General features: G+C 34.8%; 2 protein-coding genes across 2 annotated transcripts; both read left to right on the plus strand.

Annotated features, from left to right (window-relative positions):
• Positions 1-364: 364 nt before the first annotated feature.
• LOC122303611 lies at positions 365-2,122 on the plus strand. Its single transcript, XM_043115455.1, has one exon. The coding sequence runs from the start codon at positions 544-546 to the stop codon at positions 1,894-1,896; it is 1,353 nt and encodes a 450-aa protein (XP_042971389.1). The 5' UTR covers positions 365-543; the 3' UTR covers positions 1,897-2,122.
• A 1,281-nt stretch (positions 2,123-3,403) lies between these two features.
• Positions 3,404-4,093, plus strand: LOC122304576 (O-fucosyltransferase 13-like). Its single transcript, XM_043116839.1, has one exon. It carries the CDS (start codon positions 3,404-3,406, stop codon positions 4,091-4,093), a length of 690 nt encoding a protein of 229 aa, XP_042972773.1.
• The last annotated feature ends 19,381 nt before the right edge of the window (positions 4,094-23,474 follow it).

A 23,474-nucleotide genomic window follows, 5' to 3' on the forward strand; every position in this document is an offset into this window, starting at 1 on the left:
TCTGAAGTTCTAATACCACTAGGAGAAGAAGATAATTTGCAAAACTTAAAATGGGTTCATGCCTACCCCATTAATAATTTCATATTCTTAACGATAGAATGCTGAATGGATGACCTTTTTTGTTTTCGATGGAATAATTTGACTGTAATTTTTTTGCCTCCGAAACCATTGTTTGAACGTTAAGTATTTAATACTAAACACAGATTAACGCATTGATTAGACAGAAACAGGGGGGCCGGTAAAGCCGCGTAGGTATATGGCAATTCTACAGTGCCTATTTGCACCATGCATGTGACCGGTCTCTCATTTCTTTCAGCCGTTCTAGTATTTTCGCTATCAAGTCTTGATCTCCTACCTCCTTGCATTAAGTTCTTTGCCTTCTATAAATGCACCAGTTACAGACCCACTCCTCTTGTTATCTCTCTCTCTCTCTCTCTCTCTCTCTCTCTCTCTCTGCGTATAACTCTGGATCAAATCCAAAGTCTGTCTTATCTTTGAATCCCCCTCATTCAACTTCAAGGCGCAATATATTCGATTTCAGAAATGGCTAGCCGACCTTATCTCAGTCTCAGAAAGGTATTTCTGCTCTATCTTGTGTTGTTCCTCTTTACTTCTGTTCTCTTTTGTGCCTGCTCAGAATCTCAGCTCCAGAGCAAAAGGTTGCTTGGTAGAAGAAGAATGTTGGAAATAGAAGAAGAAGATGACCAGCCAAAAAAGAAAACCACCAGTCTATCCACCAAGAACCAGACCAAGCTCATAAAGCCTGGCCTGTCCTCGAAAAACCAAACCAAACTCGACAAACTCGGCTTGTCCAGCAAAACCCAAACCAAGCTTACCAAAAGTACAAATTCTACAAAAGCAGCATCCATTGTTCTCTCTGAGATAGAACTCAAGAAGGTCAGTTCCACCTCCAAGATCAAAAAGCTAAATTCCACATCGAAAGCCACAAACTCTACCAAATTACCCACTTCATCTTCCATGACGAAATCCTCGGATCTACTCAAAATAAGCATACCCAAGGACAAAACAACCAAACTCGCCTCCACCAAAGACATCCAAACCTATCTAGAGAAGAACATCAATGAGCATGAATCCGAAAAACCAAACAAGGACCAGAAAGCAGATAAAAAAGCCAACCAACAAAAGACAAAGAAACAAACACAACCCAGCTGGATTGATGACGAAGATGGTCTGGTTTCGGGATTCACAGATTTAACAGATTTACCCACCAAGTTCCAGCAGACTTTGATTCCGGACCTTGAGAAATTCTCAACCACATCCAAACTTTACCTCACGAAAGCCAACAAAGAAATCACGAAGGGGTTCAAACCCCTTGTCGGCAACAAATATGCACCCTCCATTGCCGCCTTGGTTTCTTGTGTTTTCATATTCGTCCCTTTGGTCTTAGTCTCTCTCGTTTTCAATAGGATTAAAGCTTATTTCTCTCTCCAAAAGCTCTTGATCTTCGTCCAAGTATACCTCTCCATCTACTTCACCATTCTTTGTCTCTCCTCCCTGGTCACGGGGCTCGAGCCACTGAGGTTCTTTTACGCTACTTCGCATTCCACGTACATTTGCCTACAAGTGCTGCAAACGCTAGGATACGTTCTCTATCTGCTGCTGCTCTTGATGTACCTGATCCTCGTCTTCTCGACTGAGTGTGGGCTGGGCTCGAGGTTAATGGGCCTGGTCCAGACGTTAGTGGGTTTAGCGGTTGGGTTGCATTACTACATGGCGGTGTTTCACAGAATGGTGCTGCACCAACCGCCCCAGACCAACTGGAAGATTCACGGTATATACGCCACGTGTTTCCTGGTCACTTGTCTGTTTGCTAATGCCGATAGAAGAAAGAAATCATACATGGAGGAAGGGGGTGAGGAGGGCAAAAAGAGCTAGATCGAATCTTCCTCCTCTGTATTTTATTTTCCATTCTATGATTCAGATGTATTAATAGTTTTTTTTTTTTTTTAATTTTTAGATTTTGAATTGTTTCCCTTAATTTCCACCAGAAACTCCATCTAGTACCGCAACTAATAAGACTAATGGGGCCAAGCAACCATGGTCATGTTACATCTATATTCGTGAAGGTACCCAAAAAGAGAGAAATACTTGTTTTTATGTACTTTCTGAGTATTATTATTATTGTTATTATATTAATTCAAGCCCGCAATTAACTAGGAGCCTGGACTTCAAAGAGGATATTTCATTTTTCAATATACATATCTACAAAAAGAGATTATATAAAGGAATATTTCATATAGCAAAATTATATAAAAATAAATATATAAATTGATGTGACTTGATATAATATATTAGATTAAAAAATTAATTTTATTATAAAATAAATCTAATAATATATAAAATCATATCATCTTATAAATTTAATTTTATATATATTTTTGTATAATTACCTGTATTTTTTTATGTTAAAAAATATTAAAAAAATTAAAAATTAAAAAAATTGTATTTTTTCATGTATACGTATGCATAAAGAACGTGCCTCACACCCATTTAATAATGAAAATGAGATAGTGCTATTCCCACAAAAAGAGGCTAACGACACACTTGCTGAATAGGTAAAAAAAAATTTGTCTCTTTGTTGTGTTTATAAAAATATTTTTTTTTAAAATAAATAAAAATAAAAATAAAAACAAAAACTCACAGTTGGCCACCCAACTTCCGTGGGAGAAGCAATTCCCATGAAAATGAATCCAACTAATTGGGTGTTCTGATCTGACTTGTGTTGTAATCGGAGCATGATTTGCGGGCGAGAGTGTAATCAGAGGTTATGATTGTAAATTTGGAGCATTCAACCGACAGTGAGTGTGGACAACGCGACATGTACGTACGTCGCCAACTCTTCCGCCTCTATGTTAATATTGTCTTGAAAATCAGCGATTCCGCCTTTGCGCCTTGTTCTTCTATTGGGTCTGTGTTTCTAACTTTCTACTACTATTTTTCACTATTTTTCAGTCGTTTTAATTAGAGAAATGCTGGTTGCACACGCCGAAGGGGATACGACACGTACACGGGTCCCACGTGGACATTAATGAAACAGTGTGCAGCAATTTTCCTGTACTCTTTAATAGACTTTCGTAAAATCGGTGCGGATTGAACACTGCAGGTAAGAACGAAATCATCTCCTTCTTCTCTCTTCTAAAACCGGCTTCATGTTTCGTATACATGCGCAAGCATTTCGTTGGAGAAGAAATGCAGCTAGAGATCAGAGTCATGTAGTGGCTTCGGATTCGACGATGACAGGAGTGTGGTTGCTGGGCAGGAGAACTGGTTTGTGCGGTCGGAATCGTTTTCTACCGATTTGGGTTACGAAATGGGTTTTTCTGCAGCGTGAAGGTGCAGGAAATTTCTAGTTTTGAAATGGGTTTCGCACGACCTGGTTTCAATGGATTTACGCCTCACAAGATCCTTGGAGAAGAAAGCCTCTGAGCTTCTAGAAGCTATACCCAAACCTTTTATCTCGCTTCACCTTCGCTTTGAACCGGACATGGTAGCTTACAGCCAATGCCAATACTCGGGTCTTTCTTCAGCCTCCAACAAAACCATTGAGGCAGCACAAGGAGATAGAAAACCGTGGACTGGAGAGTTGGCCTGCATTTGGAGAAAACGGGGGAAGTGTCCCCTTACGCCTAATGAGATGGCCTTCATACTTCAAGCACTTTCCATCCCGACAAACACAACTATATATCTGGCAGCCGGGGATGGGCTTATAGAAATTGAAGGTTTAACATCTGTTTACACTAATGTAGTCACTAAGTCTAGCCTCCTTAGTGGTGAGGATTTCACAAGCATGCATGGGAACATGAAAGCTGCATTGGATTATCACGTGTCTATTAATAGTGATTCTTACGTGGCAACATATTTTGGAAATATGGACAAGATGGTTGCTGCAATGCGAGTTTTCAAGGGGCTGTACAAAACTCTTTTCTTAAGCAGAAGAGCTTTTGCTGATTTCACGTCGCAGGGCTTGAGAGGGAGAGAATTGATGCAAGCTCTGTGGAAGGCTCATAGAGATGATTATGTCATAGGAAGAGAGTCTGCTTTGCCCGACTGTTTTCGTGAGGTTAAATTGTAATTTTACGTTTCAGATATTTATTTGTATTTGTTTGTTTCTTCTTTGTTTTTCAAATTTTGAGGTGATATTAACCAAAAGAAATCCTTGTAAGGTTTCCTCTGTAGTTTATGTCTTGCGGGTAACTTGCGAGAAGAAAGAAAAAGGAAAAAAGTAAATGCTGGTTGCACAAGCCAAGTTTCGTTGAATGTCAATACGTGAAGGAAGAGGGGAGGCAGAACGATAAGGCCCGGGGGAATCCTCGATGCGGTGAGCAACGCACCGTTTCATTAATCGTACTACGTGGACGGCGTGTACGCGAAGGGTACGCGACGCCGTGTGCAAATAGCATTTCTCTTTTAATTATGGGTGCGTCATCTTGCAGGCGTTGGCCATTTGGAACATCTGTGTTTCTACTGCTATTTGTGAGTCGTTTTAATTATGGGTGCGTCGTCTTGGTAGGCGTTGGCCGTTAGGGACAACTGTGTTTCTACTGCTATTTTTTAGTCATTTTAATTATGGGTGCGTCGTTTTGTAGGCGTTGGCCGTTAGAGACAATAGCATTTGTCCCTGGCAAAAGATGCATACGGTAGTCGCAGCCGGAAATTGGAACACTCACGAACCATTGATTTGCTCAAATCATACATGAAAATTCTTCCAAATTTTGAGTGGTGGGTACGACCATCGCTCATTTTCATCTTAGATTCATCGTGAGCCTCGCTAAAAATTTCTTAAATTTAAAATTTTATCTTTAATTTAACGAATAAATTTTAAATCGAGTCAAGTATTTTATCTTTCAATTATTTTCTATTCTTTATTTTCTATTAGTCATCATTTATTTCTCTTCAATTTATATATACATTTAGTCAACATATCTGCAGGGAAATAACGTTATACACCACACCACAATCTCACTTGCATCCTATTATATATGGTGTGACACATTTATCATCATTTGATAATAAAGAAGTATGCAATAAATAATTATTGAATAGTAATAAATGTGTTACATCTTTCTTAGTAGGATGCAAGTGAAAAGGTAGTATGATGTATAAAATTTTCCTATGTCTTAATATGTTTGGTCATAGAATGAGATGTTAGATTCTTGATAAAGAATATGGCAATCTAACTATCACAATAGAGACTACCATTCTCATTTTTCTTACCCTACTACTCCAAGAAACTCAGTAACCAAATCATCTCTTTTGAGGCTTCAGATACAACAACATACCCAACTTCTGTGATAGACAGAGCAAAAGTCTTTTGCAAGTTTGAGCCCCAAGACACAACAATATCATCCAAATTGTATACAAAACCTATAGTACTCTTCCGACTATTAGGGGTGTAAAAAAAAAAATCGATAAACAAAGTCGAACTGTACCGAACCAGCGTGTTCAATTCGTAACCAGTCTAGTCCGTAACCAGTTTTCATATTTTAAAAATCAGTTAGAACCGAATCGGACCAGTAAATATTTTTAAACTTTTAATTTTTATATTATATTATATTACATATATTATATGATAAATTGTTAATTAATATAATATTGAATTTTAATTTTATTATTTATGACAATTAATCTTATAATATAAAATTACATATAAAATTAATCTTAAAAGTTTTAATATAACATTTGATTGATGATTTAACATAAATTAATATTATATTTTTAATATAACATCTAAATTTTGATATCAACATATAAATTCTAATTTTATAATTTTTCAGCCAAAAATTTTAAAATGGGAGATGTGGGTCAATCTCTTGCTAAAATTATTTTGGAATATGATTTTATTTATCCGTAAAATTGAAAAATCGAACCGAAATTGAAAAAATTGAAAGTTTCGGTTTCAGTAGTTAATCGATCCGGTATCGATTCTTAAATTTCTAAAATTGATGGATATCAATTCAATTCTTCAAAATGTCCAAAGTTCGATTGAACCGGACTAGTACACTACCAACTATCAATATCACTAGCTAAATCAACATTAACATAATGCTGCAATCTCATACTTCCTCCAGCAGAGCAAAGACATGTATCTAAAAAACTCCTCAAGTACCTCATAATCCGCCCTACTACCTCCCAATTATGGGTGAAAGTTCAAACCGAAAAATTAGAAAACTAGCTTAGACCGGTACCATAATTCTACAAACCAAATGGAATTGGTCCGGTTCTGGTTTTAGGATTTTCAAGACTAGATCGGACTGACTCGTGTTTATATATATAACTAATTGTTAATATTAGATAAAATATTATATATATAATTTTTATATATAATTATATATGAAATAATTTTGTTTTGTAATTTATAATTTAAAATTATAATATTAAACATGAATATTTTTTTATCATATGTTATTAATATAAAATATATATTAATTACATTTTTAGACCCAATAAATTCTCAATATATTCCTTTAAATCATTCAATAAATGCATAATACATTAGTAATACTAATATATATTAGTATAGTAATTACATTTCACTTTAATTAATTGGTATACATTAGTATAATGTATGTTAATACTAATACTATATTAAATCAGTATAATTTATTAATATTAAATCACATTTATATAGAAATATTAATACTATACTAGTACTATACTATACTAATACCTAGCGATTTAATATTAATACTAGTACTATATTAAATCACTTTTATATAGTAATACTAATACTATATTAAATCGCTCTAACTTATAAAAATATAGTTGTACTAAAACTAAAAAACAGACTGAACGGGTAAAATATGAAGTACCAATTTATGAGGGTAATCGATGCTGAATTGGTTCTTGAAAATACAAAATCAGTGTAACCAGTTCAGATCCAAAAATTGTACAAAATCGAATTGAATCGGACTGGTTGTACCATTAATCCCAATTCTGCTTTCCTAGATCACTCATTTACCTACTCACAACTCCCACTACATAAGTAATGTTGGTTTGTACAGAAGATAGCAAACATTTGAGAACCAAAAGCTGAGACATAGGATACCTTACTAATATAATCATGCTCCTCCTCTGGCTTTGGTGATTGATCCTTGTTAAATCTAAAATGACTTCTCAATAGTGTGCCTACTAGTTTGGATTTGTCCATATTAAACCTGGTGATGAATCTTTTAACATACTCTGCTTTTGAAAGTTTGCTTTGCAGTTTCCAAATCCTTCATTGCAAGTTGTTTTGACAATCATTTCTTCATATTGTTTATCTCCTCAATACTAGATTTTGCAATAAGCATGTCATCCACATACAACAATATAATGATATAGGAATTGTCAAATACCTAACATAGTAACAGTGGTTTGCTTGACATCTAGTGTACTCTAAACTGCACATGGAGTCATCAAATTTTATGTATCACTACCTTGGGTCTTGCTTTAGACCACACATGCTTTTTTCTTCAGTTTGCAAACCAGATTCTTTATTCCTTGTATTGTGAACTCATCTAACTAATGCATATAGATGTCTTCTTCCAAATCATCATGGAAAATATTGTTTTCACATCTAACTATTCATGATGTAAATTTTCTGAAACCATCATACCTAGTACTGACTTGATTATTGTAATTTGTACAATTGGAGAGAAAATTTCAAAGTAGTCAATACCTCTCTTCTATTGAAACTCTTTTCACAAGAAGTCTAGCTTTATACATTTTCTTGCCATCATGCTCAAGCTTTAATCTATATAACCACTTATTGTGCAAAAACTGCTTCCCTGCTGGAAGTTCAGTCAACTCTGAAATTTGATTCCCTAACAAAGAGTCCATCTTATCTTTCATTGCTAACTCTCACTTGCTCGAATTCTCATCTCTCAAAGTTTCATCATAACTCTACGACTCACCACCATCAAAATATAATTCAAGGTGGGTGAAAACCGTTGTGGAAGTCTTATAGTCTTGGACGACTTATGAATAACAATTGTAGGTATAGATGGTTTTGAATTTGACTGTGGAACAATAAAAATGCGTGCACTAGACTCACTCTTCCTATTTCTCATACTTCTACTCTGCACTATAATATCAAAAACTTCATTCAGGCTTACAAACTCATACTCGTGAGGAGATGAATCTGTAGCTCTTACAAACCAACTTAGTTTGGTTTTGGCAGCTTCCCCTTTGACAGGACTTCCTTCATCCCATTTTGACTCATACGACCAAGTTTGCGGGACCACAACTCTGCATTGTTCTCAGTTTCAGTAATAGCAATCATGTCGTTTGATCCCGATGTCATAAACACAGTATTGGTTTTTTGATTACGAGTAGGGCTGATAAAAAATCCAAAATTCGATTCCAAATCCAACTCTGCTCTAGCTCGAAGTTGGAGTCAAAGATATTGTTGGACCAACTCCGATCCAATCCGACTTCGACTTTATACTCCAACTTCAACTTTACCCTTCAACTTCGACTCTGAATCTGACTTCGATATTGTGTATATATTATAAAAATATGTATTTATCTATATATATATATCATATATACTAGTATAGTTATATAATTATATAATCAGAACTTATATAGTTAAATTTAATAATATACTAGTATGAGTTAATTATTACAAAACAATATATTTATATTATAATATAAATAGATTAATGATAGTTTAGTATATGTAAATATAATAGTATTACTGCCATACATAATCAAGTATAGAAATAAGTTAGACACTAGTGTTTAAATAAATCTAGTACATATAATATGTTAACAACACATACACTAATTTATTAAAGTATAATAATATGTAATTAGATATTAGAAAGTCTAATATATAATTAATTTAGAAATAAGTTAGACATTAATATAATAACATATAATTAGACACTATAGTAGAAGTCTTGTATAGAAACAGATTAGACACTAGTATAGAAATAACTATTAAGTCTAATATAATAAGTTTATAACACATAATACTAATTTCCTAAAGTATAATAACTTGTAATTAGATACTATAAATAAGTTTAGTGTAAAAATAAGTTAGACACTAGTATAATATAATAACATGTAATACTATAGTATAATAATATGTAATTAGACACTAAAAATAATATGTAATACTATAATAAGATAACATGTAATTAGACACTATAGTATAAGTCTAATATAAAAATAAGTTAGATACTAGTATATAAATAAATTAGCAGTGAATGATTTTAATTTATTTTTGAAAAAATTGAAAATTGAAAACCCACGAAAAATTATTTTTTAAAATGGGCTAAATATGAAACTAAAAAAAAAACCCAAAGCTGAAAGCCCAAATCTAACTCCACTCCAACAAATCGGAGTCGAAGTCATGGTCAGATTTAAGGAAATCTAGCTTCGATTAAGTCAGTGCTCACTCCTAACCACGAGCCAGGACCATAGCTCTTTTTGTGAGCTTCAATAAAACCAACCGAAAAAACTATCGAATGACCTCCATCATCCAGCTATCCCATAGAGATCAGGTTCTTCTTCAGCTTGGGAACATGTTTGACTTTCTGCAAAGTGAATTGCAAGAAGTAGAGCATCTGCACTTCTTCAGTCACCACGTTTGCAGCATCATTCTCAATTTTCTTTGGATCTTTGCAGTTTTGTTTTAAGTGACATGTCTTGCCACAATTATTGCAAGCTCCCAAAGCTTGACTTGTTTCGTCCTCTATTTCTCTGTTTTAACCTATCCTTATTTGAGTTGTTGTCAAGTCCTTTACCCAAGTATCAATATTAAGGGCAAAACCTAAATCCGTGGTTTCACTAAAATCTCTCCTGCACACCTCCTCAGTAAGAATCAAGTCTTAGATATAATCAAATCTCAGATATCATCATATTTTAACTTTATTTTCTCGACAAAATTACTTACAGTTATTCTCATGACCTCCCAACTATTCAATAATGAGGCCTGCAGAATCAATGCTTGAATCTCATCATCAAATTCAATCTCAACAGATGATAATTGATTTGTGATTGTGTTAAATTTATTCAATTTGCCATTTTCAAATTGAACAACTTTTTCATCAGATGCATTATGTTATTAGCTGACGACTTCTCATACATATCAGACAAGATTGGCATAAGATCTACAATGGTCTTTTCCTTGATGACGTTGTGTGAACTTGTTGATCCAATAGGTTCCAATCCACATCTTCTATGCTATCTAACTTCTTCCCTAATAAAAGAAGATGAAGTCTCTTTTCGTAGAGATAATTTTCAATTTACATCATCTAATATCCGAAATCGGTACCGTCAAACTTTTCGATTCTAAACATTATCAATTCTTCTTTGGCCATCATTCTAACTCAACCCGAGCTTGACTCTTAATACCAGTTTTTAAGAATGATAAAAATGAAAAGTAAAACAAAAATGAAATTAATCATACCCGTACACAAGATTTACGTAGTTCGGCAACGTACTTACATCTAGAGAGCTAAAGAGAACTTTATTATCTTGAAACTCTGATACACAGTATGGCAACACATTGAGCGATCGTACAAAAATTACAATAGATATGTGTGTGTGTGTGTGTGTGGCGAAACCCTAATTAGGGTAGTTAGTATGTAAACCCTACTTAAGGGTTAGGTCAGAACAATTTAAGAGCTAAACCGGATCAAAACCCACCAAACCTCATTGAAAATCCACCAAAAAATACAACAAATACTTATTGGTTGGGTCATCAAATTGGACCTTCACAAAGCTAGGCCCCACACAAAAAGCCCAACAGGCCATAGTTTCCAAGGAAGACTTGAGGGAGGGTTGGGCAAACTAGACCCAACTTCTCGAGGTAGCCTCAAGGGAAGGGGTGAAGAGATCCACAACCTACCTAGAATGCCTTGAAAGAGGGTGAGGCAAAGTTGGCCCTAGTTTTGCAAGGTACTCGATGAAAATGGCAAACATAGGCCCAACTTCCCTAGGTGACTTCAAGGGAAGGGGGTAAAGAAGACCACACTATCCCCAAGGCTACCTCTGAGGAGGCTGGGGCAAAGCCAACCCCATCTTCCTGAGGTTGCCTCAAGGGAAGTGAGCGAAACCTACTTCAATTTCCCAATGAAGCCTTCAGGGAAAGGGCCAAGATGGCCATAACCAACAGATGATGCATAAAGGAAAGTTGAGGCGAAGACGGCCCGAGCTTCCCAAGGTAACCTTGAGGAATGGGAGGTGATGGTGGCTATAGCCTTATAGGATGCCTTGTGGGAAGGTGGGGTGAAGCTGACCCCAACCTCCCAAGGTAGCATTGAGGAAAATGGGGTGAAGCCTAGCCCAGCTTCCTGAGGCAGCCTCAAGGGATGGGGTGAAGATGGCTACAACCTTCTAATGATGCCTCGAAGGCTGTTTTAGCAAAGTTGGCCCCACATTTCCAAGGCAGCCTTAAGGAAAGAGGTAACAATAGGCCTAGCAGAGCAAGATTGCATTGAAGAAAGGGGTGAAGACGGTCATAGCCTGCCAATGTAGCCTTGAGGATAGGGGTGAAGATGGTTACAGTCTCCTGAAGGATTTCTCAAGTAAGGGAGTGGCACAGCCAGTCCCAGCTTTCCAAGTTAGCTTGTAAGAAAGGGCTAAGACAAGCCCAACTTCCCAAGGTACCCTCAAGGGAAAGGGCGAAGACACCCATAACCTCTAAAGGATGCCTCAAAGAAGGTTAGGATGAAGTGAGCCACAATAGCAATTTAAGATATGAGTTTGGACCGAGTTTCAAATTTAGTTTTCATTAAGTATATCCAATTTTATTTTGTAAAATCATTAACAATTGTTAAAAAATAATAGAAATCACCTAGTGTAGGAGTAGAAAATGGATTATTTCAAAATGACAAAAAGTACGAGATTCATTATTGGGAAAATCTAATCTGGACTGTTTTTCATAATGACATATCACAATTTGTATGTCTTGAAGGAGTTACAACAGGAAAAAGTTTATGTCTGAAACTTTGTTGAAGAAAAGAAAGATGACCTAGGCGATAATGCCATAGATCCAAATTGACAGATGTACAAATAGAAGGCACATCAAAAAGTATACTAGAATCAGATACATTAGAAATCGATACTTTATTGTGTAGCAAATAGTAAAGACCACTTCTTTCTTCACCTAGACTATTCGTCTTCCATGTATATAGGTCCTGAATGAAGCAAAATTTGTTTAAGAAGATTATGCAACAATTAGAAGAATGGGTAAGTGACTAGCTGACAAGAGATTAAAGGAAAATGAAGAAACACACATTACATTGTTAAGAACCAAGGAATCTAAAATTTTAACAACTCCTTTGTGTGTAATTGATGCTTTATTGCCATTTGGTAGTGTGACAAAAGTTGAATGAGCAATGGTATAGGAGGAGAAAAATGACACTGAGCTAACCATATGATCAATAGCTCCAGTGTCGATAATCCATGGAATATCAAGATCTGAATGATATTGTTTAACAGAAAACAAACAAGGATCAAAATTCATAGTAGGCAAGATTTACCTGATTGATTAAAAAAGACTGAGGATTTGGCTGAGATGTAGTACCTACTAAATAACCAAGGTAGCTTTTTCAAATGATTTGTGTATCTCAAGAAAAGAAAGTAATTGTTGGCATTATTCTTGAGTAAATGGTAATTAAGGTATCTCACTAACTTATTTATCCTATGATATAATATCATATGAGTTACTATCAATAGAATTTATTTTAGTCTTTGTGTTCTTGTGGCCAGGAGGATACTCTTGTAGTTTGTAACACTTGTCTTTTGTGTATCCTGCATTCCACAATAGCTACAAGTAGGTTTCGATTTTTGTGAATAAAACTTGGATCTTGGAGCAAATTTCTAGGAATTAGATGTCTGTCTAATAGAAGCCAAAGCAGTGGAATCCAAATTGGAAACTTCATGAATGTTAAGGTGATGGCATTCCTCTTGTAAAATTAAGGGAAAAAACCATGTTTATGGATGGCAGATAGCAAGAGAGTTTGGGTTCTAACATGAGAATATGTATCGTTAAGCCTCATTAGAAACCTTATCGCATATTCTTGTTGTTAATATTCTAGTACCCTTTCAACACACCACATTTACCATTCGGTCCACATCCATAATTTAACAAAGGTTTAAAATTCAACAATTCATTCCATAATGTTTTCCATTGAGTGTAGTAATCACTTATAGACATGTCTTCCAGAAGTAAAGATGAGATATCCTTCTGAAGTTGAAAAATTCGCGGCCCATTTGATTGTGAAAACTTCTCTTTAAGATTAGCCCAAAGTACACCAGTTGTATTAATGTAAATGCAACTTGCCACTATTGTCTTCGAGATAGAATTGAGAATCCATGAAAACACCATATTATTGCGTCGAAGTCAAGCATCGTGCAGAGGATTAGAGGAATTTAAAGAAAAATTCAAACTATCATCGATAAACCCTAGTTAGTTCTTTACCTTGAGTGCAATCCTCATAGATATGCTTCAAGAATTGTAATCATCTCCCTCCAGCAATTGAGAAACAAGAATAATCCTTGGATTGTCGCCATGATGAAGAAAATATGGACTTAAAGAATCGTCTATGAGATTCATAGTGAGTGTCACAAAAGAAGAAGAAGAAGAAGAAGAAGAAGAAGAAGCCATTAAGAATAAAAAAAGTTCTTCTGATACCATGTAGGAAAATTAATCTTGGATGATCCAATCACCCAAACGTGCAAGAAGATTCAAGAAACTCTAAGAATTCTTCTTAAGAGAAAATTGTATTCACTATTATTATGAAAGTGAAGAGTAACGCAACTAAAATGAAATGAACTTATAAAAGAAGAAACTGTGTACATGTGCAGTACACGTTTAAAAAAAAAACAACTTACAACTAAAGTAACTATTTATAAGATTTACAAAATAACTATTTACAAATAACTATTTACATATTTCAACAGTACCTCAACATCAAATTCTCTCTTTTTAAATTATTTTATTATTTTATTTATTCGATAGTTTACAAGGCATATATACATACATTCTTTACATCTTCCATACTTTTTCAACCATATTTTTACTAAACAACCCTTGCCTTTCCCCACTTTTTGCTAGAGCATTTTTTTTAAAGGAAATGTTTTCTTCATTCATAGAAACAAACTCATAACAAATGAATATTACATAAAGGAGCCTCCTCCATGTCTATAATGACATCAAAGATAGAAAGAGAAAGGGAATTTCTAACTAGAGAGTGAGCAACCATGTTGTTGTTCCTCTTGACATGGTGAACATACCAATGATGATAAGATTGTAGCTGAGACTTGATATCACTAATAATTAATCCTGCTTCTGATCAGGACTCTTATTCCCTTTGTATTGCTTGAATAATATGTAGTGAGCTCCCTTCTAATATGATGTTGGTGAGACCTAGTTGTAAACCAAACCTGATCGCTTCAGAGATCCAGTTACTTTTGCCAACAAAGGGTTAGGGAACAAAGACATGTTTTGTCTCATAGCTGCAGTCACCAACCCATTCTCATCCCTAACTATTATGCCTACTCCCACTTTGCAGTTAGCCTTGTCCACAACTGCATCCCAATTAATCTTGAACTGATTTAGAGGAGGTAGAGTCTAGCTTTGAACCACAAAATTGACAGAATTGGAATGCTCTAGTTGTTGGGATCAAACCTCCTTTAGCATTTGCATCTCCTCCTTAGCCCACTACCAAATGAGGAGATTTAAAGTCATTTTGAAAAATCTACATGTTCCTTCCGTACCATATCCTATTTGAAACCACAAAAATCTCTTCCATGATCTCAATTTTTGAGCAGCTACATAGATCTTCAATCAAGTCCAAGAAAAGCTTCTCTGAGAAAGAAGCTTTTTGTAGTTTTATTGAGCACTAACCCCAAATGTCCCGTGCAGTTGGGCAACTCCAAAGGGCATGATTAACTGATTCAACTCCCTCAATGCATATAGGATAGTTAGGCTTCTCCACCACTTTCCTCTTACACAGATTTAGCATAGTAGGCAAGCCTTCTTTACAAGCTCTCCACAAAAAAATTTTAACTGCAGGGGAGGTCTTCATCTTCCAAATAGTTGCTCATATCTTACTATTCCCTATACTGCTAGGAGATTGACCTTTCAATTGGTCCATTAGCTCAGAGTGCAAATGGTAGGCACTTCTGATTGTAAATTTGCTATATGCTGACCCTTTCCAAACTAGTCTATCAGGCTTGTTACAGCTACTTATGGGTATTTTCTTTATAGCATCAACTTCCTCTTACTTGAAGATTTCATCAACCAAAGAAATTCTCCAGTGCTAGGTATCAGGGTCAACAAGTTCCATCACTTTAACAACAACATCTAAGACTTTGACAACACTTTTGATCCTATGATTATAAGCCCTAGGGATCCATTTATCATTTCATATGTGAACATCCCTTCATTGCCTACTCTCCAGCAAGTATCCTTTTCCAATAAGTGTCTAGCAGCCAAGATGCTTTTCCATATGTAAGATGGTTGACTCCCCGGTTTAGCCTCCATAAAGTTAACCTTAGGAAAATATTACCATTTCAACACTTGAGAGCAAGGGAATGAGGGGACTGCAGCAGTCTCCACCCTTACTTGGCTAGCATTGCCATGCTAAAACTCATTAGGTCCTTGAATCCAAGGCCTCCATTAATCTTAGATTTGTCCATAGAATTCCATGCAATCCAGTGTATTCTCCTTTCTACCTCCTATTGTCCCCATCAATAATCTTGGATCACCTTATTAATATTTCTGAGCAGACTACAAGGGAGCTTGAAAACTCTCATGCTAGAAGTAGGTAAGGCTTGCACCACTTCTTTAAGAAAAATTTTCTTGCTTGCTAAAGAGAGGGTTTTGATTTTGTTGCTACTTAACAAACTTCTAGCTCTATCAAGAATATTCTTGAATGAGTTAACTCGAGACTTGCTAACCATAGTTGGTCATCCAAGATACTTCTCATAAGCCACATAAGATCTGACTCTAGCAATACTGAGGATCAAATTTTGGACATGTTTGGGTGTATTTTTACTGAACTGAATAGAAGTCTTCACCTTGTTCAATTTTTGACCTAAGGCCCATTCATAAATGTTGAGAATGTGGATCAATCTACTCCATTCAAGAGAATTAGCATTACAGAATAGTAAACTATCATCTGCAAAGAACAAGTGAGTGATACTAAACTTGCCCCGAGCAATAGGAATCCTTGTAATAGACCTTAGCCTTTATGCATGAGTCAAACTTGAACTTAACACCTCAGCACATAAAATGAAAATGTAAAGGGATAAAGGATCCCCTTGCCTGATACCTCTGGAAGGTTTGAATTCTTATTTAGGCAAGCCATTGAAAATACTGGAATAAGAAACATAAGCAATACATTACATCACTAACCTCACACAACTCTGAGCAAATCCCATCTTTAACATTGTAGCTTGAAGAAATTCTCATTCAATTAAATCATAAGCATTGCTCATGTTAAGCTTTAAAGCCATATAACCCTCCTTTGCACATTACTTATTACTCATGGAATGTAGGCCTCAAATACAATAATAATGTTATCAGAAATTAATCTACCAGGAACAAAGACAGATTGTGTCTAAGAGATAATACAAGGAAGGATTTTTTCCAACCTATTTGCAATGGTTTTAGAGATAATTTTAGAGAGAACATTACACAGGATGATTCATCTAAAATCTATCACTTTAGAAGGAGATTTGCTCTTGGGTATCAGAACAATAAATGTTTCATTAATTTCATCAAACCTACCATGAGAGTTTAGGACATACAAAGCTGCATCACAAACCTCTTTGCATAAGGTCTGGTTAGCTAAGAGGATTCATCTGGAAAGCAGCCTCCTCCACTTCTTGAGCTATGAACTTCTTCAGGAGTTTACCATTCATATCTTTAGTTACACTTACTTGTAGGGTCCTCAGGCACTCATTCACCCCCATTGGATTAGAGGTGGAGAAAAGATCTTGAAAGTAATTTTGGAATTGGTCTACCATATTTTCTGTCAAAGTGAACTCTTGGCCATTCTCACTTCTTATCTTTTTGATTATGTTGGTCTTCCTTCTTTGGTTTACACACTCGTGGAAGAATCTTGTATTTTTGTCACATTCTCTCAACCATTTTTGATTGACCTTATGTTTTTATGAGATGTCTTCCTCTTCAAGTAGCTTATCAACTTTCATCTGCAAAGCCTTTATGCTATGATTCAAATCCCCTTTATTAGATTTTTGAAGATCACAAATCTACTTTATCTTTGTATTGATAATTCTCTTGGTCTGCCCAAAGTTGACTCTACTCCATTCCTTCAATTTAGTCTTGCATTTGATCATGTTTTCAGTAATTCTCTACAACATGTTAGAATTCAAAGATGGTCTATGCCAAACTTACTCCACAATCTCTCCTCCATTTTTGCCCACTTAGCTTCGTATCTAATGGGTCTCTCACCCTTGGTAGTCCATTGTGATTAAGAGAGGCCTATGATCAAAACATTGGGCCACTTTTATTCTTACTGTTGTGTTAGGAACAATTCATGCCAAGCCAAGTTACCAAGAGCTTTGTCAATTCTCTCCTTTGTGAACTGAGGACCCTCACGGTTATTACATTAAGTAAACCTATCACCATAATAGCCCAGATCACTCAAGCCACAATCAATAGTTGCAAGTCTAAACTTCTTCATTTGTCTGTATGGTCTCAAGGCAGCTTCGTATTTTTCCTTCTGGTGCAAGATCTAATTAAATTCCCCCATACAAATCCATGCCATCCCTTCTAGTTGTTTTAATACCCCCAACAATTCCCAACTACCTTACTTTCTGCTAGTTTCAGGGTGACCATAAAAGCCAGTTAACATCCATACCAAACTCTTACCTTTAATAGAAAGTTTAAGGGTGATATGATAGTGAGAGTGTGAGCTTAGAGAAACATTCAAATCTTCATACCAAAGAAAAGAAATGCCACCCTTGAGACCTCAACTATCAACCACAAAACAATGTTCTAGTCCTAATCCTTTCGCATTCTTTCAACTTTACTTCTGGTGCACTTAATCTTCATAAGGAAGACTATTTTTTGGAGCTTATTCTTCACCAAATGGTGAAGCTCATTAACTATTTGAGAGTTCCCAAGCTCCCGGTAGTGCCTTAGACAATTCATAGTTGTAGCAGCCACCACCAAATCTTGTTGTTCTGCACTCTACCTCTTCACTGCCAGCAACTTCTACTTCTTGGGTGAGCTTTCTTCTATATTTTCCTTGCTAACCATGCCTCCATTTCTTTTATTAGAAGTGTTGATCCTAGCCACTTCAGTAAGATCTTCAGAGGCTGTATTAGATAATTTTTCACGGGCTCTCCTCTTCCACTTTGCCTGCTTCATGGATTAGGCTAGCTCCTTCAACTAATGGTCTAAAAATTGATCCAGTGATTTGGCTTGCCTGGCAATAGACCCCACAGATGAGGTAAGATTTTCATCGGCTATACAATCTATGTTAGTCACCCCAATCATCTCCTTAATTTGCTCTCCCAGCTTGGCCTTACTATTCTTATTTGAGCCTTTCTTAACGTGTGTTGGAGCATCATAAAAGGGTTTAAAAGAGGACATGTTTGCTTCAACACCTTTCTCAGTAGGCAACTTGTCAAAGTCATTTTCTTTCCTTTCTAGGTTCTCCATCACATCCTGTCTAATAAAGGAAACTTCCATTTTAGTCGAGGATTGGTCCCCAAAATCAGTGTTCTCCTTACCTTCCTTGGCCTCCTGGCCCTGACATTCAGCCTTAATCTCAGACCTTTCCATTTCAAGCTCCCTACCAGAGGTTTGTTGCTTCCCACCTTGCTGTGGTGGTTGATGGGGTGCACCACCATACCCTCTGGTGGACTGACTGCTATTCTTGGCCTAACTTGCACGTAACCATGGACCAAATTGGTTCATCCCCTTAGCTTTGGAAGCATTTGGATTGGCAACTTTGCATGATCTCTCATGTTTGATGACCCAACATTGAAAATAGAGACTAGAGAGTCTTTCATGCTTGAAGGGGATCCACAAATGTTTTTGATCCAAAGTTAATAGTCTTCCTCTTGCTAATGGTTTAGTAATATCAATTTCCACCTTAATACGTAAAAAATGGCTCCAACCAAGTCTATTCTCATCAACCTTCACTTCCAACACTTTTCCTGCACCAGAACCTAACTTTGCCCCCACCTCTTCAAACATGCTGACCAAAGGCATGTCGTACGCTTGAATCCAAAAAGATTTTTTAGAGAATTGGACATCTAATAGTGGAGTTTGCCAATCACATTCTTGCAGGCTGAACAACATTCTGTTAAAAGACCACGCCCTACCATTCAACACTTTATTTTTATCTCTTACATATTGGAATTCAAGCAAGAACGTGTTATCCCCCATATCCATAAACTGCATCCATCCTTCTGGTCTTCATAAACGTGACATAGTGGTTCTAAAGACCTCTCTGTTAATCACTTTGTTTGCTATAGTGAGGGCTAGCAAACAAAGCTTGTCTTTTGCCAACGACTTCTCTATTTCTTCCCCATCAACCACCACTACTTGCTCCTCATGTTCTATAAGGCTCAAGCCAACCCATAATCGTTGCAACTCACCTTCCATGCACCCCCTTCAGATCACGTCTAAGAGACAACCTTTGCAAAAGCAAAGACACCCTCAGCCCAGAAGGAGATGACCCAATTTGCTTCTTTATAAACCCATATACAATTTCACGTTTTCTATTCGTCGTGTTGAACCAAACAATTCCTATACAATGCACATATTTATTTTTTCCAATAAACATTAACTTCGAATAGAGTAATTTCATCCATGACGAGAATTTGTTTGAATTTCAACTGCCATCATTACCACCTTTATAGGCGATTATTTAAATTTAAGATTCAGACCGACTAATATTCGTGGCTGAAGAAAATCATACGTGCATTCGGCGGAAATGGCAACAGTCATTTCTCTGTTTCTCGTTTCCAATGCATTTCTCTGAGCAAATTGATTATTCTACTAAGTACAGATTTCTGGCACCAAGTCATACGTCTTCAGCTCCTCTTTCTGCGAACAGAGCTATATTAATTATGTACCTTCCAACAAAAAAATCAATATAAATGAAAATGTTTGGTGTAATTTAATTTGCCAAATTAACTACCCGTTACTTTTTATGATCAGTTTTGCTCGTTAGTTGTCAGGAGGAAATCAGCATCCATCATTTATTATTCTGCATGGTATTTAGCATGGATCTGATAAGAATATCTACGCATTTTATTAGACAGTACTGTGTCAACTACGTACTGTTTCAATTAGTAATTGATAACTTTCAAAGTAGTAGGTGTTAGTTACAATTTATGAAAAGTTCGTTTTGGATGCACCAGGCCATTTATAAAATCTCGATGACAAAGTGTTTCGCCAAGTACTACAGTTCCATGAGAAGTCGTTCTCCTCAGGTGAAAATGGTGCTCATCGGTTATTTTGCTGAAAATCTCATTATGACCATTTTGTGGTCCATAAATCTCAGTTATTGCCGATGACCAAGTCTAAAATGAAGAAAATGTACAGGGGAATAGTAATATTTTGAGTACTATCATGATATAACACACAGACAGTAATCAATATTACAGTTTCAGTTAATGGGGTTTTGGCTGAACCGTTTTATATTAATCGCACGCTCTTATATTATTTATTTGAAGAGTCCTTGTTCTTGGGTGTTATCTTATTGTTGGAAAAATAAAAATAGAAACATCTTAATCTAATGCTTATGTTTTCACACCCCTTCAGAGCTTTGAAATCCCAATCTCTTCTGCTGAGAGCCGAGTCCCGACCATTGGGCTCCTTTTGTTCCCAAGCTCTCGTGTCTTATTAGACAGTAAAATGGCCCCACGCATTGCACGTTCGTTTGTCCGCTTCGAAACCCGTACTTGCATTTATCACACCGTGTATTGCACTCTATATACAGTATATAACACATGCACGGTTTCTACTTCATATGAGTTCTCAAATAAAAGAGGCTGCTCAAACTCCCAAGAGAAGTGTTAAATGGCTTGTTATTTTGTCTTCTCATTATGATTGTTCTTTTATTTTATTTTAATAATTATGAAAATAATTACAGGTGAGTTTGTATAATTTTTTATTTTTTAAATATTTAAAGATGTTTAAAAATTATTTTAAAAAAATATATAATTACATTAACGGTAACTTTGAGGGGCCATTATTAGAATAATTATATATATATATTGGTTATAAATTATATATGATCCTGTGTACATGCAGTTTGAAATATAATTTGAATTTCCCAAAAAATAATAGTGCAAGACTCCAAAGGCAGCTTGCTTTTCTGAATGTACGTCCGACCAAAAAGAAAAAGGTTAATAATGGTACATAATAATGGACGTTCATGAACCAAAAAACTAAATGGGGCCGTTTATGGGGTTAGTACTCTGCATTAAATTATGGCCCCAATTACCTATGCTGTTAATCCTTTTATTAATGGGAATTAAAGACTACGTCTCGCTTGTTGATGCATAGGCTAATGAAGATACATGTCATTGTAACACACATATAATCATGGCTAGTAAGTCAAAAATATGGGGCTGGTATCGGTGCAGCTTTTTATTCCCTTTCCGTCACACCATATCATTATGTAAAGGCTAATACAAGATCACCATATCTTATATAAAAAAAAAAAAAATTGTAATATTAGGATGCATAAGTTTTAAGCAGTTGTTTTTAAAAGTAGAAAAATCTAAAATTTAGAAGAAAAAAATGTTTTTTACAATAGTACTTGTTTTCAAATTGAATGCATGAAATTTACATATTTTAAAATTATATTTAGTATTATTTTATTTTATAAAATCTAATAAAATAATAAAAGTATAACAATTAATTATATAAAGATATATTCTAATATAGCTGAAAAAGGACTAGGCCGAGCTTTTGTGTGTGTGTATATATATATATGCGTGTGTGCGTACTTTATGCATATAACATATGAACCATCATAATTATGATGTGTCTATAAGTAATGTTACTCATCATCTTAATTTTTATTATCTTTTTATTATCTTATGATATGATATTAGATGATTAAAAATTATTTATTATATTTTACTCGTAAACTTATTATCTAATGTTATATTATAAAATGATGAAAAGATAATAAAAAAATAGATAATAAATAATCAAAATTGACTCATTGCACACATTTTTAGTTTTTTAAAACCTTTTAGTTTAGAAAATAAAATTAGATCATAATATCTCATGTTGAAAATAAGATAAATATTAGTTATATTTAATTGAAAAGAAATGTAAAAAATAATTCAGATATGGGCTCTATGTAAATAAATAGCTGACACTTGCCATTATTAGATTTAATTTTGTCCGTATATGATCCCAACTGCAACAATTAGGGGGACTGTTACGTAATTTCGTTATCTCCAATTCAAACCAACGAAAAAAAAAACGTGTACGAAACTGGACCAACCCGAAGGCAAATCATAAATGAAGCTGGTCCAGGCCCATCTCATTAACCTTTTACTTTCATAACTCTTTCCCACGCGCTCTCCGGCCTCGCGTTTTTTTCATTATTATTTCCTCTATTTGTTTCCTAATATTGTTTTTTGAAAAAAATCTTTTCCTTATCTATATTTTCATAATATATTTTTTTTATCATTTCATAATATGATATTAAACAATAAATTTATAAATAAAATATAATAAATAATATCTAATCATTTAATATTATATTATAAAATAATAAAAAAATAATAAAAATTAAAATGATGAGTAATCGGGAAGGTTTGAGGATAGAGATGCAAATTTTGAATTGAGATGAAAGTTTAAAATATTAATTTTTAGTATTATTATTGTTTTGAGATTTAAAAAAGTGGTATTAGGATTTGAAAATGTTGAATTGTTTATTATATTTTATGTAAAAATTTAAAAAATTTATAATAATGAGATAAAAAATTTGAGTTGAGATTTTTGAATTATCGAACATGCCCAGGCTGTCATAACATTAAGTCAAACTGTATTTTAATTCCATGATTTTAATTGTAGTTATGCAATCCTATTTGAAATTATTATTTAAAGTTGTGTAAAAAAAATACTCCTATATAGACTTGATGCAACCGAAACTTGTATTTACTATTATTAATTGTGAAAGAAAAATTATACTCATCATTTTTATATTATATATTTATTTTTTTATTTTTTTAATAAATATATAGTGTAAAGATGATGAATAAACTAACTCATTATGAATTACTATTTTAAAATTACAATTAGAAAATAATTTCTTTTAATTTAAAGAAAAAGAAGCTTTTTCATCTTAAATTTTATTACCGTAATCATATCAAATGGTATTATCAGAATTTAAAAAGCGTACACAACATTTTTATAATTATGTTTTAATACAGAGATTTAAATCACATATAAAAGTTAAAAGAAAGAGTCGTTTTCCATCTAATCTTTACGTGAGTGGGGTTGG

The sequence above is a fragment of the Carya illinoinensis genome, chromosome 3 (genome assembly GCF_018687715.1).
Source record: "Carya illinoinensis cultivar Pawnee chromosome 3, C.illinoinensisPawnee_v1, whole genome shotgun sequence".
NCBI classification, from domain to species: domain Eukaryota; kingdom Viridiplantae; phylum Streptophyta; class Magnoliopsida; order Fagales; family Juglandaceae; genus Carya; species Carya illinoinensis.

Coding starts and splice junctions, on each gene's coding strand:
- LOC122304576 (XM_043116839.1), top strand. CDS start 3,404: ATGGATTTACGCCTCACAAGATCCTTGGAGAAGAAAGCCTCTGAGCTT.
- LOC122303611 (XM_043115455.1), top strand. CDS start 544: ATGGCTAGCCGACCTTATCTCAGTCTCAGAAAGGTATTTCTGCTCTAT.